At 31.7% G+C, this 13,564-nt stretch overlaps 1 protein-coding gene across 5 annotated transcripts in view; it reads left to right on the top strand.

Moving 5' to 3' along the window:
• SEMA3A (semaphorin 3A) overlaps positions 1 to 13,564 on the top strand; it is a 458,699-nt gene that overhangs the window by 361,184 nt on the left and 83,951 nt on the right. For all 5 annotated transcript variants that reach the window (XM_088797782.1, XM_074340665.2, XM_074340667.2 and 2 more), the window contains one exon: positions 7,090 to 7,183. In XM_088797782.1, the coding sequence (XP_088653908.1) occupies positions 7,090 to 7,183 (94 nt within the window). The remainder of the gene's footprint in view (positions 1 to 7,089; positions 7,184 to 13,564) is intronic.

Here is a 13,564-nt window from a genome sequence, read left to right on the forward strand (position 1 = left end):
CTCTCGAGATTGCCTATAAATTATATGTACACTTAGCTTCAATTTTCTTAAGGAAAAATTCATAGATTTGCTGGAATATCAAAGGAGATTATGATACAACAGAAGTTGAAGAATGTGAGCAACAAAGAAGCTAAATGATTTGACCAAGTCACAACCTACAACATACAAAATTTCTTTAAACTGTGTAGTAAGACCGAATTCTCTCCCTCTCCAGGCTATGGCAATAGTTATTTTCCGGCTACCATGCTTCTATGTCTCTAAATCATCCTGTACATCACTGTCCGACTCATCATAATATTGCCCCTCTTTGATGCTGTTGTTCTCCAACAAATGTTATCATTGTGTAACTGACACCTTCTGAATACAGACTAAATTGCTTATTCTGGCACAGAAAACTTTCCACAGTTGATTCCAAATTTATTTTCAATCTTATCTCTTAGTATATGTACATATTCTTCATCGTCTAAACTCAACTTTATGTTGTATCTTAAATATGAATTGTATTTATTTTTGAGGGTCCTTTGTTCATGCCATTTACTCTAGATAGAATTATCTGCCTCCCTGTTTTCCTCTGTCCTCTCTCTATGAGCTCCTGTGACCTTCTGCACCCACGACCAAAGCATACACATACATATATTCATACTTGCAAATCTACTCATCTCCCATCAAAATACATCTCTCAAAGACTAAATCAAATAAAGCCTTTCTTCATATACTAAAATAGAAAATTATCTATCCCTATTTTTAGTATTCTGTGTTTGCCAGTTTCTACTATTTTAGGGTACATCTCACATATTTATGCACTTTTTTATATGGTTAAAAACATGGATTTAGAAAGAGACAGTTCTGTTATCAAATTCTTACTCTATCACTTATCAACTTTATGACTTTTAGTATTATCTTTAAAATGTCTCAGTTTCTTATCTGTAAAGCTGGTGTAATAATGGTGGGGTTGTTTGAATATTAAGTAAAATAATAGGCATGAAGACTTAGAACATCTTTAGCACTTCATATGTGTTCAATGTTAAGTGAAATAGCTATCAAATACTTTATAATAAGTGTTATGTCATGTGTGTAATATATTATTGTCATATAATTTTTGTTGTGATTTCTTGTATGCTCCTTGAATTAAACAATTAAACATTTCACCTTCATATTCCAAAACAGAATTCTTACATAGTCACGGCTCAATATGTATTTACTGCATCAATTAATATTTATATTAGTGTTTAATAAAAACTTATATAAATTAGAAAGTTATAAAATAAATATAAAGATGAAAAAATAATAAGTAATTGTGTATTTTATAAGCAGAAAATTACATTTGGCAAGCCCAATGCATCTCCAGTTTCCTGTTCCACTTGTTTACATCCCAGAAATGTTTGAAGTAAAAAATGGTCAGGTAACAGTCATACTGCAATGATGGGATATACAGGAGAGATGCTACATTGATCAGAAAGATTTTGAAGTTCTACAAAGGAATATTCTAATAACTTTACCTGTCAATGAAGATGGCTCTATTGAGAGGGATAATTTATTAATAAGATTAATATTAATAATAAGTAAAGGATGACATGGCCCAATGAAAATCAAAGAGGAACAGGAATTTGAAACCAAAGGGACTGTAAGGTTATTCTTTTTTCATTAGGTTTTATTTTTTATCTTTTCTAGTAAGAGAAAACTCATCTTTGAAGTGTATGACACATATCAATAATACATTAATAGCAACACATGTAACATTAAAACGATAAAGAGAATCATATTTCTTAAAATCAATTTAAAACTTAGTTTAATATCTGAGTTTTGTAGAATGACCTTTACTGCACAATTGTATTCATATCCGTCTCATATCCTTAAATGATTAGCTCCTGGAAGCCAGGGCTATGTCCTTGCTATTCCTTGGAGAGTTTTTCTATAGAGCCTCTTGTACTCATTTACACAGTCTCTCATTTATTCATTCATTCTTTCATTGATTCTTTTATCATGCTTTATCAACAGCAAAGTTATGTCTTAGTATTTGAGAGAAATGTAGTGAATAAGATTTGTCCCTCACCTTGAAATAATTTAATAGGACAAAAATAACACATGCATTGTTGAATATCAAGGTCGAAGGTAACAAATGACAGAGGGTATGAACAGATTGCTATGAAAGTTCCAGGGATAAAACACATTTTTCTGCTGGAGAAAATCAATGAATAGTTAGTGGACTGGGTATCATGACCTAAACTTTAAATAATGGGTAAAATTTATACCCGAGTAGATTAAAGTGATTCAAATGGGAAAAATAATGAAACAAAGAAAATACTGGACATTTATTTATTTGTTTGCAATGCCATTAAATATTACTTAGCATAACCATGGTTAACAAAAAATCAAAAATTAAACTAGTGTTTTTAGTATAATTCCTCATATATTTCATGGACTTTATATACAGTGACTGTGGTCAGATGACGTGTTTTCTCTCCCAGGTGGCCTTCTGATTTCCGATTCTACTCTTTACTGCTAAGGGAATAGTATTCAGGATCTAGGTTCTAGAGCATGTTGTCCAATAGAACTTCCGTGAAAGTGGAGATATTTTCACCTGTGCAGTATTGTATTCACAAGTCTCTGTGACTGTCAAGCACTTGAAATGTAGCTAGAGTAACTAAGGAATGGAAATTTTAATTTAATTAAATAGCCGCAGGTAACTCATCGCTGTAGTATTGCATTACATAGATCTACAGTCACCTATCTAGGAAAAATAAATTCCAGATGAATTTGATCCACAAAAGGATCTCCTTTGGGCAAAGTATAGTATGCCACAATATTTCCTGTAAGATCCTATTACATCTCTTCTTTGCTGAAGCCAGTAGTTTCACCCAGTATAGTCATTGCCTGTGTACTATTGTCAATTAGGAAACTGATAAATTATTATCTGCAGGAGTCTCTAAAGACTTCTCCTAGGAAGTAACTTTTGAATTTATGCCTAAAGGAAAGGAAATTCAACCTGGGGTTGAGAGCTGAGGGTGAGTGGGGGAGGAGGAAGAGATTTCTGGCAGAGATGAGAAAAAGTAGGGAATGACCAGGGGATACTTGACAATTTGGTATAACTGGCAAACAATGTGTCTTTTGTGAAGAGGAGGGGAAAAAGAGAAATTTTGAAAAATATAATATTATGTACTTTTAAAAACTGTTATTTAAATAAGTATTGAATTTGATGCAATTTTATATAGTTCCCCACCCCAAATGGTCATTCTATTGTATAGATACAGGATTTTCTTTCTTTTCTACAAACATCATTTATGTTTAAATCATTGCATAAAACAACTAAAAGTGCAACTTTGTTACCTAAATATATTACTTGAAGAAGATTCAGATTTAGGAAATTTATTGCCATAATGTCACCCATGGCTTATAATTTATAAGACTTGATGGTAGACATTAGCACAGTTACTATTTCCTCTAATGCCTTACCTCACCAAAGTCTGATAACATTCAGGAAATCCAAAAGACAAAGGGTAAAGAGTGGTCTTGAAAGCTAAAAATAGCTGCTGAAAACTGACGCAATCATGTAATAAAATATGGCATAATAACTTATATAATATGCTCATAGTATCTGCTAAAGCAATTAGAATCCAAGCAGCTAGATTTTTGTTCATGTATTCCTAAGAAAATGAAAACCATTTCAGCCTAAGTAAGACATATAAACTATGCAGTTTAACGATGTACATTGTTCTTAGGATTATTTTTGTCTTATCATTTGCACATGTGATCTACTTAACACTCTTTAAACAGAAAATCGTTGAGTAGCAATCAGATGTCAAAAAGCCTTCCAAGTACAGCTGAACAATTGTCTGTGTGATATGCTACATATGACAACATAGGATGCTAATATACAATTTTATTAACACAATGTTATTTTACAATGGTTAATATCTTTAGACATCTAATAGGTCTTACCAAAGATAACAGAAAGAGCAATATCGGTGTCTCTTCATATCAATCACAATAAATTTGTCAGACTTATTAAAAGGGTAGGCTTATTAATTGATCATTTTTATACATTTCTTTAATAATGTTTCTCAGGCAAGCTTTTGAACTAGACTCTGGTCTAGCTGTAGGAAAGAACAATTTTCAATGCATTTTCAGAGTCCAAGGCATTTACTTGTATTTTAAATGTATGTCCTAATTTCCACGGATGAACATATAGGCATACATTTACATGTCACATAAGATGTATCAATCAGTATAGGGAATAATGATTTTATTGTGGCAACTATAAACAAAACAATGGAAAAAGGAAATTAATTACGTAATATTTTTCAAGGACACACTAGTTATTATTTTATATACTTCATTACAGTAAATCTTCACTTCAATTCTATGAAATTTCTTATCTCCCTTTTTCAAATGAGGAATCTGAGTTCAGAAAGGTTTAATTGCCTGAGGTCCAGAGCTCATAAAAGACAGAGCCAGGGATAACACCAAGCTCTATCTGATTTCAACACCCTTAGACCCCATTACAATGTGTCATGGATATGAATTTTACACTATAAACATTTGTATATAAGAAATGTCCTTTACTCCCCTATTCATAAAATGAAATTATATTTATTCTAGTCCCCCATATCACTAAGCTGGAAGAAAATTTAATTATTTACCGTTGAGTAGAATCACATAAGAATATAGAAGAATTACATGGTAAATACCCAGAAATTTGGATAAGAGTTACATTTAAAGGAAAAAAGAAGGAAAGGAAAAGGAGGCCTGAAACCATGACAATGGATAGATTTTCATCTTCTCTTGAACCATAACTGACACAGGTAACCTCTCTTCCTATGAGGTCTAATCCTTTGCCTTGTAAATCGAGGTTGGAAGTGCTTCTCATCTACATTGGCATTATCTTATTAACTTGGACACATGATCCCAGACATCAATTGTCTCATACCTTGAAGGATAGCTCCTCCATCTTTGTCAGTGTTATAAAATGTCTTGTGAGGACAAGAAATGTATAATAATATTTATAACAACATTTTCAGCCACACAAACACTTCCCCCTGCTGCTTCCTCTAATCTGTGATAAATATTCATATAAACAAACTAATAGTTTTATAATTTGTGGCAATAGAGTGTATATCTTTTACTAAGCATATTTCTTTTGGATTAGTTCTGATACTTTATCAAAATACATCTAAATATTTCTTAAGAGATTCTTCTGTGCTTTGTCTTAGCATATGCCAGTAAGTTTCATATTATAATTTTATTATTCAAGTATCTGTGATAAATTTGTATTTGTAAACAAATTTGTAATTTGGTGACTTATATAACTGTCTTTAAGTAATATTTCTTTCAAATTATGCTGGGAAATGGTAATGTATAGTGACCGTTACAATAATAATAATGTATTTAATAATAAATTTAATAGTATTAAATTTTCGTTATAGTGGTAATATGAGTAGTAGAGCTAGAATAAAATAAGTTTGTTTTGTTGTTTTTTAAGTTTTATTTTGCTGCTTTAAAAAAGCTTTATTTCAATTTTTTAGTTTTCACAATAAACAAGTCAATTATCAGCATAGACTTTTGGGACCAGAGGCTCAGAGATATTAAGTTATGACCAAAGAAGGTTCTTTGGTCACAACTTAATATCTCTGAGCCTCTGGCCCATCTGGACCTGCTTCCTGAATTACTATCCTTCCCACTACAACTTAGCACAATTCTGAGAAACCCCATACGTTATCACACAGTGTAAATTTTAGAACTTAGCTAAAGAACTATTATTGCTAGGGAATAACTAATTACAAAATACAGAATCAACGTGAGGAATGAATAGAATCAGTAACTCTCATGCACAGTGATAAAAAAATGGGAACACTTTTGGTTTCCTTTTTTTTTTCACTCTTCCTCCCTAACTCAGATGAGTTTTAAGAGTCATGATTTGAAACTCTGCCATTAGCTCCATCAGAAATATTAAACATTAAATAAAGTGTTCCTTATTGGCTATAAAATGAACACCATTTAATTTACTATTCTAAGAAGATAGAAAATACTTTTATGTGACTAGTAGAGAAATTGCCAAAAAAGCTATTTTATTTCAGTCTGTGGACGAGTTAATGTGCTGCTGGAAAAAAAACATACATAGTCTGACCTAATTAATCCCCTAGAGCACCTGGTTCTGAGAAGAGTGTTCAGAAATACCCCTCACCCACCCCACTTCCTTTACTGTCACATGGAAGTTTCAATATTTAGACACTTTCTGAACGCAGGCTATCAGGCATGAGTTAGTTGCCTCCTTATTATGGTTTTTGTTGCAGTGCTTTCTAGCACACTTTCTACTCAGAACTTGTGCATATTTCTATATATAGTCAAATGTCCACTCTAGTGTCGGGGTACTTGAGCCTCAACTGAACAGATTTCCCTGTAATAAAAATGCATCACCTATGAGCATGTTGTTCTAATGATACTACCTCCACGAACACCTCCCCTAACATACAGTTTTATATTGCTCACTTAGAGAAATTCATAAGGATAGTTTCAGTTACCTTCCACCTTACAATATGAGTAATTTAAAAATACTTAAGAAGCTTGTAAGCAGCACAGTTATAGAAATGGCAAGAGTGGAAAAAACAACTGCTCTGGTTATTTAGCATGTCTTTCTGGAAAGTACATACAAAAAAGTAAGATAGGGTGCTTTGTTCTAGACATCTAATATAATGGATTGCTTTTTCTTTTCTCTTTGTGATGGAAAAAAAAGAGCGATTTTATTTAAATTTAAAATACCTTTCCTCAAGAGCCATTAGGATAACTCTTGGCATAGCTATATGGTAAAATGATCACTCTACTTTTATCATGACATGTCTTGTCTTTAGAGTTCATTTGTACATCATTACTTGCAACATGCTAAATGCTACTAAAAATCACCAAGATAAGTAGATATTTGGCTAGGAATATCTAGGTTTTAATCTGCTTAAGTTATTTTGCTATCTCTAAAGTTTACACAAATAATAATACCCCTCATAGTGAACATGAATACTAAAATTCTCTTTGATTAACTGGAATGTTAAAACAGTTCTTGTTATAAATAAATTGAGTCCTTCTTTTTCTTATCTACAGGACAACATTTTTAAGCTGGAAGATTCACATTTTGAAAATGGCCGTGGAAAGAGTCCATATGACCCTAAACTGCTAACAGCATCTCTTTTAATAGGTGCGTAGTCAACAATTAAACAGTGAATTTTCTATAGATAATAACTTGATTGCATGTTCTTTGTTATAAGCCAAGATTTTCCATTATTAATCATAAACCACTTTAGGAAGATATCATTTGAGATATTGTCAAATATTATGAAAATAAGGAAAAACTAAATGCTGCTTTGATAATGGCACTATCTAGGCTATGATTCTTTGTATTCAAAATGATCTAACAGTATCTTTGAAATTGCCAGCTCAATCACTGTATATCCCCACTAGAATTTAAAATTTTTTATTTTGAAAGAAAATGGTTTTGGTTTTTATTTCATGAAAGAGGTGTTTAAATGGGGAATTTTGACAAATCAGAAGGAAAGAATGAGATTTAGTTTTGTTGATTGTAGTTCCAAAATTTGTCACACTCTTAATCTTTGGACAACTTAAATGCGCAATCAGTCTAAATGGTGGTACAATTGGCAGACCCCATTGTGTCAGCTTGAGTTAATGAAGTCCTTCTGTATTCATCTTTTTTGACATTAGGCCCTCTTCTTTCACTTTAATCAAGCAAAACATTCTGTGTACTTCTACCCTTTTCTCTCGTCATCTTCCTTCCTAGTTTTCTTCTTTCCTCTTTTCCTTCAACATTGCAAATGGGTAGTGAATGCTTAATTATATTTTAAAAGCATGGGTATAGAATGATAGAAATAGGCAGAAGAAGGAGAAAATTGTAGTTCATATTGAAAGTTATTTATTTTTTTCATATATATTTTTTTATCATTTCTGGACTGGAGTTTAATAAACACAAAAGAAAAAGCTTTACAATGATAAACTTTCTTTTCTTCTTCTTTTAACTTTGAGTAATCAGTAACCTAAAAAACAAAAGACACTGGGTTATTACTGTGTTCCTGAATGTATTTTCCTATATAATCACATATAAATTATGTACCATTTTGTTTCCTTTTTTAGAAAATGTTGACAGTAATGATTTGATAACACAACCAAAATAATAGTGAAAATTTCCAAATGTAAAATTTCTAATTGAATTTTGATGAATAAATCTAGATTTTGAAAACATAAATTTAGGTAGATACTCAGAAGAGGAATTTCTGGGTAGTATGGTAATTCTATTCTTAATTTTTTGAGGAACCTCCATATTGTTTTCCATAGTGGCTGTACCAATGTACATTCCCACCAGCAGTGTAGGAGGGTTCCTTTTCCTCCACTTGTTATTACTTGTCTTGTTGGTTATAGCCATTCTAACAGTTGTGAGGTAGTATCTCATTGTGGTTTTGATTTGCATTTCCCTAATAGTTAGTAAAGTTGAGCCATTTGCATATATCTGTCACCCCAATAAATTTAATAAATAAATGCATTAAAAAAAAACTACAGTGAGAATCCTGCAACTCTATAATCTCCCAAGGACTGAAAAATTGGCTTATTTCGTTGCCATGGAAGGGGCTAAAACCAAAGACCAAGAACTACATATGTGTGTGTGTGTGTATATGCACATATATAAATGTATATATATGTATATATACACATATATATGTATATATATGTGCTTCTCATCATAATAAGATCATTAACAACTTAGAGTGAACCAATGCTAAAACTTATTTAAAGGGAAAAAAAAGACAAAATTCTGAAGTTGATTGTGGTGATGGAGGATGTACAACAATGTGAATATATGAAACCACTGAATTTGTACACTTTAAATGAGTCAATTATGTTCTGTGAACTATATTTCAATAAAATTGTTTTTAAAAAGCAAAAAACAAAAATAAATTTAGGTTATTTGGTGTGTCAGAAATTCATAAAATTTTGCCAGGCTTTTCCTTTTTAAAAATAACTTTTATTTTTCTAGTCAAAAAAACAAAACTCTAGTCATATTGAACACTGCAGTAACTATGAAGATGTAACTTTTTCCGGTAATCTCCAGGTTCACTTTATCACTGCATTTCACTGATCCCTTTCCTATTAAGGATAAAACCACTGCAGTGTGAATTGTCTCCTCCATTGCTTTTCAAATGTAGGCAATTTCAGTACATTTGATCCATTTATGGAGCATTTTAACAAAAGATTAAGACTTGAAGGAATGCAGCAAATTTAGCACACTTATAATTTTCCCATTCACAAATGGCCTAGTGATTACATGTGGATGAGTTCCGTAAGTGCACGCACAAAAATTTGAAAATTGTCTTAAACAAAGAGGAGGAGGAATCCAACCTTGTTCCAACTTGCAGCCTATACTTATTTAAATTGCATACTGAAAAAGGGATAGATATTCCTCAAAAAGCAGTATATAAAATTGTGCCTAAAGCAGATTTAATTTGTGGTATGTTTCTCAGTAGGGATTTGCTTGATTATTTATTTTAATATTCCATCGAGAAAGGATGATGACAAGCAAGTATTACATAGTTCATTTGGTATGCAACCACACAAAGTCCACGAATAATATTTAACTCCACAGTTTAGGTTTTATATTAGAAATTCTTTTTAAAAAAAGCTGTATAGGTTTGTAAAAAGGAAAAGACAATGAGGGAAGTTTTGTGAGACAACGAGAGGATGTAAGGCTAAAAAAGAATAGTAGGCATTTCAGAGAAGCAGCTTTTAAATGGAAGTCCAGACTTCACCTATATAATATTGTAAAATAATTGAGTAACTTTCAGAGGTATTTAGTGCTTACTGACAAGGAAGATTATTCAAGCCAACATAAATTAATTTCTGAATCAGTTGAATAGCAAGATACAGAAAATTGAACAGGCCATAGTAGACCTGGTAAAATCTCTCAAAATGTCTGCAACACCATTTTAATTCAAGAGCTGTGACTTCCTTTATTGAGGTTATTTTCTTCTTTTATAACTATGCTATAAATTCTTCTTCTCTCAGTACATTTAATTCCTCTTGTTGGACTTTTCTTGGCATTTTTCTCTTGTGCTGCTTTAAAAAGAATGCTTACTAATTGAATGGAGTATTTTTTAACATAAATATTTTCTACAGCACTTCCCAATATTTTACAACTGTCTCTGAAATATACAGGTTGTGCATTATGTATTAGAGACTTACTATTGGGAAAACCTATCTACCCAAAAGATTTTGAATATATGCTCCTCATTTCAACACATAAGATACATTTTCAAGGTGGTTCTGGGCTGCTTCCTTCACCAATACTGGGAAATAAAATATCATATTTGGCAGAAACCACTTATAAACTGGCTAGATAGATCTTGACAGCAGATACTTTTTATACAGTCTAGTAAGCAGTTTCAACCAATAGTAAACTTTAAACAGATGATAGCTTAAAAAATTTAGTTCATGAAGTCTATCAAGGTTTAGTATAACTTCTTTCCAAAATGCCATGTGTCTTTTAACTGATGACCATAGAAAATATGGATTCTCTCCTGAGCAATGCGTAGCTACTAAATTAAGTCCCCAAATCTTATAATGTGTCCTAAGTTTTTCAAATCACATTGGTAAAGTTAATTCTTCAAATCTCCTTTAATAAAAATCATTTTGTCAATATGAAATTGCTCCAGTATTTATTTTAATAGCTTTTTATTTCACCCACGTATAAATATTTTCATGACTTTGTTTAAAAGTGTTTTATTAAAAATTGTAGTTGCTTTCCTTCTCAGAATAAATGCCAGTTGTGAAGACAACATAAGAATAAACCTTAATATTTTCCGTGCTAAGTATCATCTCACATTGTCATGACATAAGAGGAATAGTCAACTTAAAAGCAGTTTTATTTCCTCATTAAAATCTCCAGGCATTGCAATAATTTAGAAATATTCCATTACTCAAAGATATTATTGAGATCTATCTCAAGGGTCTGAGAGTTTTAGCTAAGATTTATTTTCCCAAGTTAGAATTCTACCTTGCCTCAGGAAAACATAACTTGACATTTGAATATACTCTCACTTTGTATTAGAGCAAACAAGGTACTCACTAAATTGATTAACTATAACTGAGAAAATTATTTGAAGTTCTTTGAGCCTCAATTTCTTTGGCCATGTTAATTCCATTGGTTTGTTGTGACAATCAAATAAGACAGTGTAATAGCATACTGTATTTGAATACTTACATATTTTTGGAATATATGTGGAAATAAAAACAAACAACTGGTAACAGAGGTTGCCTGTAGGGAGTCTGGGAGACAGATTCGGTACCTTATAAATAAATTTCATATTTTTAATTTTGTACCATGTGAACATATTAACTACTCAAAAATGTCAGTCTTAAAGGTCAACATAAGTAACAAAGCCAACATATTATATTTATTGATATAGGAAAAGGTGCTCAATAAATGTAAAAATGTAAAATTATTCCCATACCCTTCCATTCTCAAGAAATGGATTTCATCCGTGTGTGTGTGTGTGTGTGTGTGTGTGTGTGTGTGTGTGTGTGTGTGAGAGAGAGAGAGAGAGAGAGAGAGAGAGAGAGAGAGAGAGAGAGAGATTTCTTTTTCTCCTCTGTTTCTAATTACTCTGCTTCTCTATGAGTGGAATTTACTTAAGGTGTTAACAACATAATGGCTTGGTCTCTAGGTTTGTTTGATTTTTGCTTATATCCATGTCACACTTTACACCTGTGTTAGTAATGCGGCCATTTCATCAGGAAATGTTTTTGTTTTTTTTATAACCTTCTGTTTCTCCTCACCACACCCTTTTTAGGAATTGTAATCTAATACCTTAACTGATCTGAACCACATTTTTACTTCGTTTTGAGTTGTGAACAGAAAGTTCAGAGTACATATGAACTTTTGTTTTTAACACATGCCTTGTTCAGAGTACATATGAACTTTTGTTTTTAACACAAGGCAGATAACTCTGCCTTGGTGGAAATGCAGTTTCACTAAACTTTTTATTTATCTCAGTAAAGAGTGCTTTCCTGAGAGACAGTTTGAAAAGCTTATGGTTAAGAAAGAATGACAATGTACTCAAATAGCAACTTTCATATTTGACAATTTCATAATGGTTAGTTACATCTGTCAGTACTAATGTATCCTAGTCCAATGTATTATTTTTGAAGTATAAAACTGCCTATATGTTTTCTTTTGTAGAGAGACTTAAAAACCTTGTTGGACAGAGCATCCACAACTATATATATATAAAACTGGTTGTGAATGCTCTGTCCAACAAGGTTTTATATATATATATATATATATATATATATATATATATATATATATATATATATATATATCAATTCCTTGAGTATATTATTCTATCATCAATTTAATAAAATTGGACAAATGTCATATTTTCTTCCACTAGTAGCTTAGTATATATGGAAAACCCAAAAGAACGATGTATGTTAACCTTAATGCCATTTCAATCACTATACGATAACATTTACTTAATATACTACTTCAGATTTTTAAGAAAATATATGTATGGTCAGAAGACTGGTGAATTAGCATTATGCCCAAGGATCAACATATAATTTGATGACTTCATAATTAACCTAGAAATTACAAAAGAAGTTTGTCAAGTAGGCTTTTTTGTTAAACATATTTGTTCTCCAAAAATAAGCCAACTGACATATAATGAATTCCTTACACTCAGATGTGATTAGATTGTTTCAGATAACTAAGGATGTACTAAGTCTTTAATACATGATGAAAATGCACAAGTGTATTAAATGAAATATACTCTAAGTTGATGTTATATTTCTGCCTAATGAGAATGCAAGAGTAGGTTATTCCACCACCTACAATTTTGTGTCAGAACAACAAATGAGCCACACATTTACTGGAGCAATCATCCTTGATAAGAATCCTATAGGGATCTCAGCAGAAAATCTGATTAAAGGCTTGTTGTAAAGCAATAATTACTGGTATCGAGCACTGACAATATGAGAATGTAGCCTTCATGGACACTTAATTATCAGGTGCCCTCCAGCCTGGAGAAATCACTCTGATTCTTGCCAAAGATAATATTGAGGTGGGAGGTCATTTTCTGTAACTGGAGGCAACTGGTGTCTTCACTCCGTTTGTAAGTCAATTGTTTAATTTAATTATGTTTTTAGTAATAAATTGAGTTAATAGCCCTTCTACTGAATAGCTCTTCTCCTTTTTGTGAATGACCTACTTGTTGTCCAAAGATAAACAAGTCAGTCTTGCTTCCTTTGCCTTCATTTGTATTAATTTTTGCCTTCCTTATGCATGAGTGGATAACAAAAATAAGTAAGTTATGAAATCATTAACCAAATGAGTAAGAGAAAAAAAATCTATCTGTATCCAACTAACAGTTTCTTATGTTGCTATTGTTTTTTGTTATTTCAACTCTCTCCTGAATAAAGTTTACATGTAATAACAACCATAATTATGGAGTTTACTACACTAAAGCTAAGCTAAATGAAAAAAAGAAAGAGAGAGAGAGGGAGAGAGAGAAAGAGA

The sequence above is a fragment of the Rhinolophus sinicus genome, chromosome 4 (assembly GCF_057876585.1).
Source record: "Rhinolophus sinicus isolate RSI-liver-muscle chromosome 4, RSI-T2T, whole genome shotgun sequence".
NCBI lineage: Eukaryota > Metazoa > Chordata > Mammalia > Chiroptera > Rhinolophidae > Rhinolophus > Rhinolophus sinicus.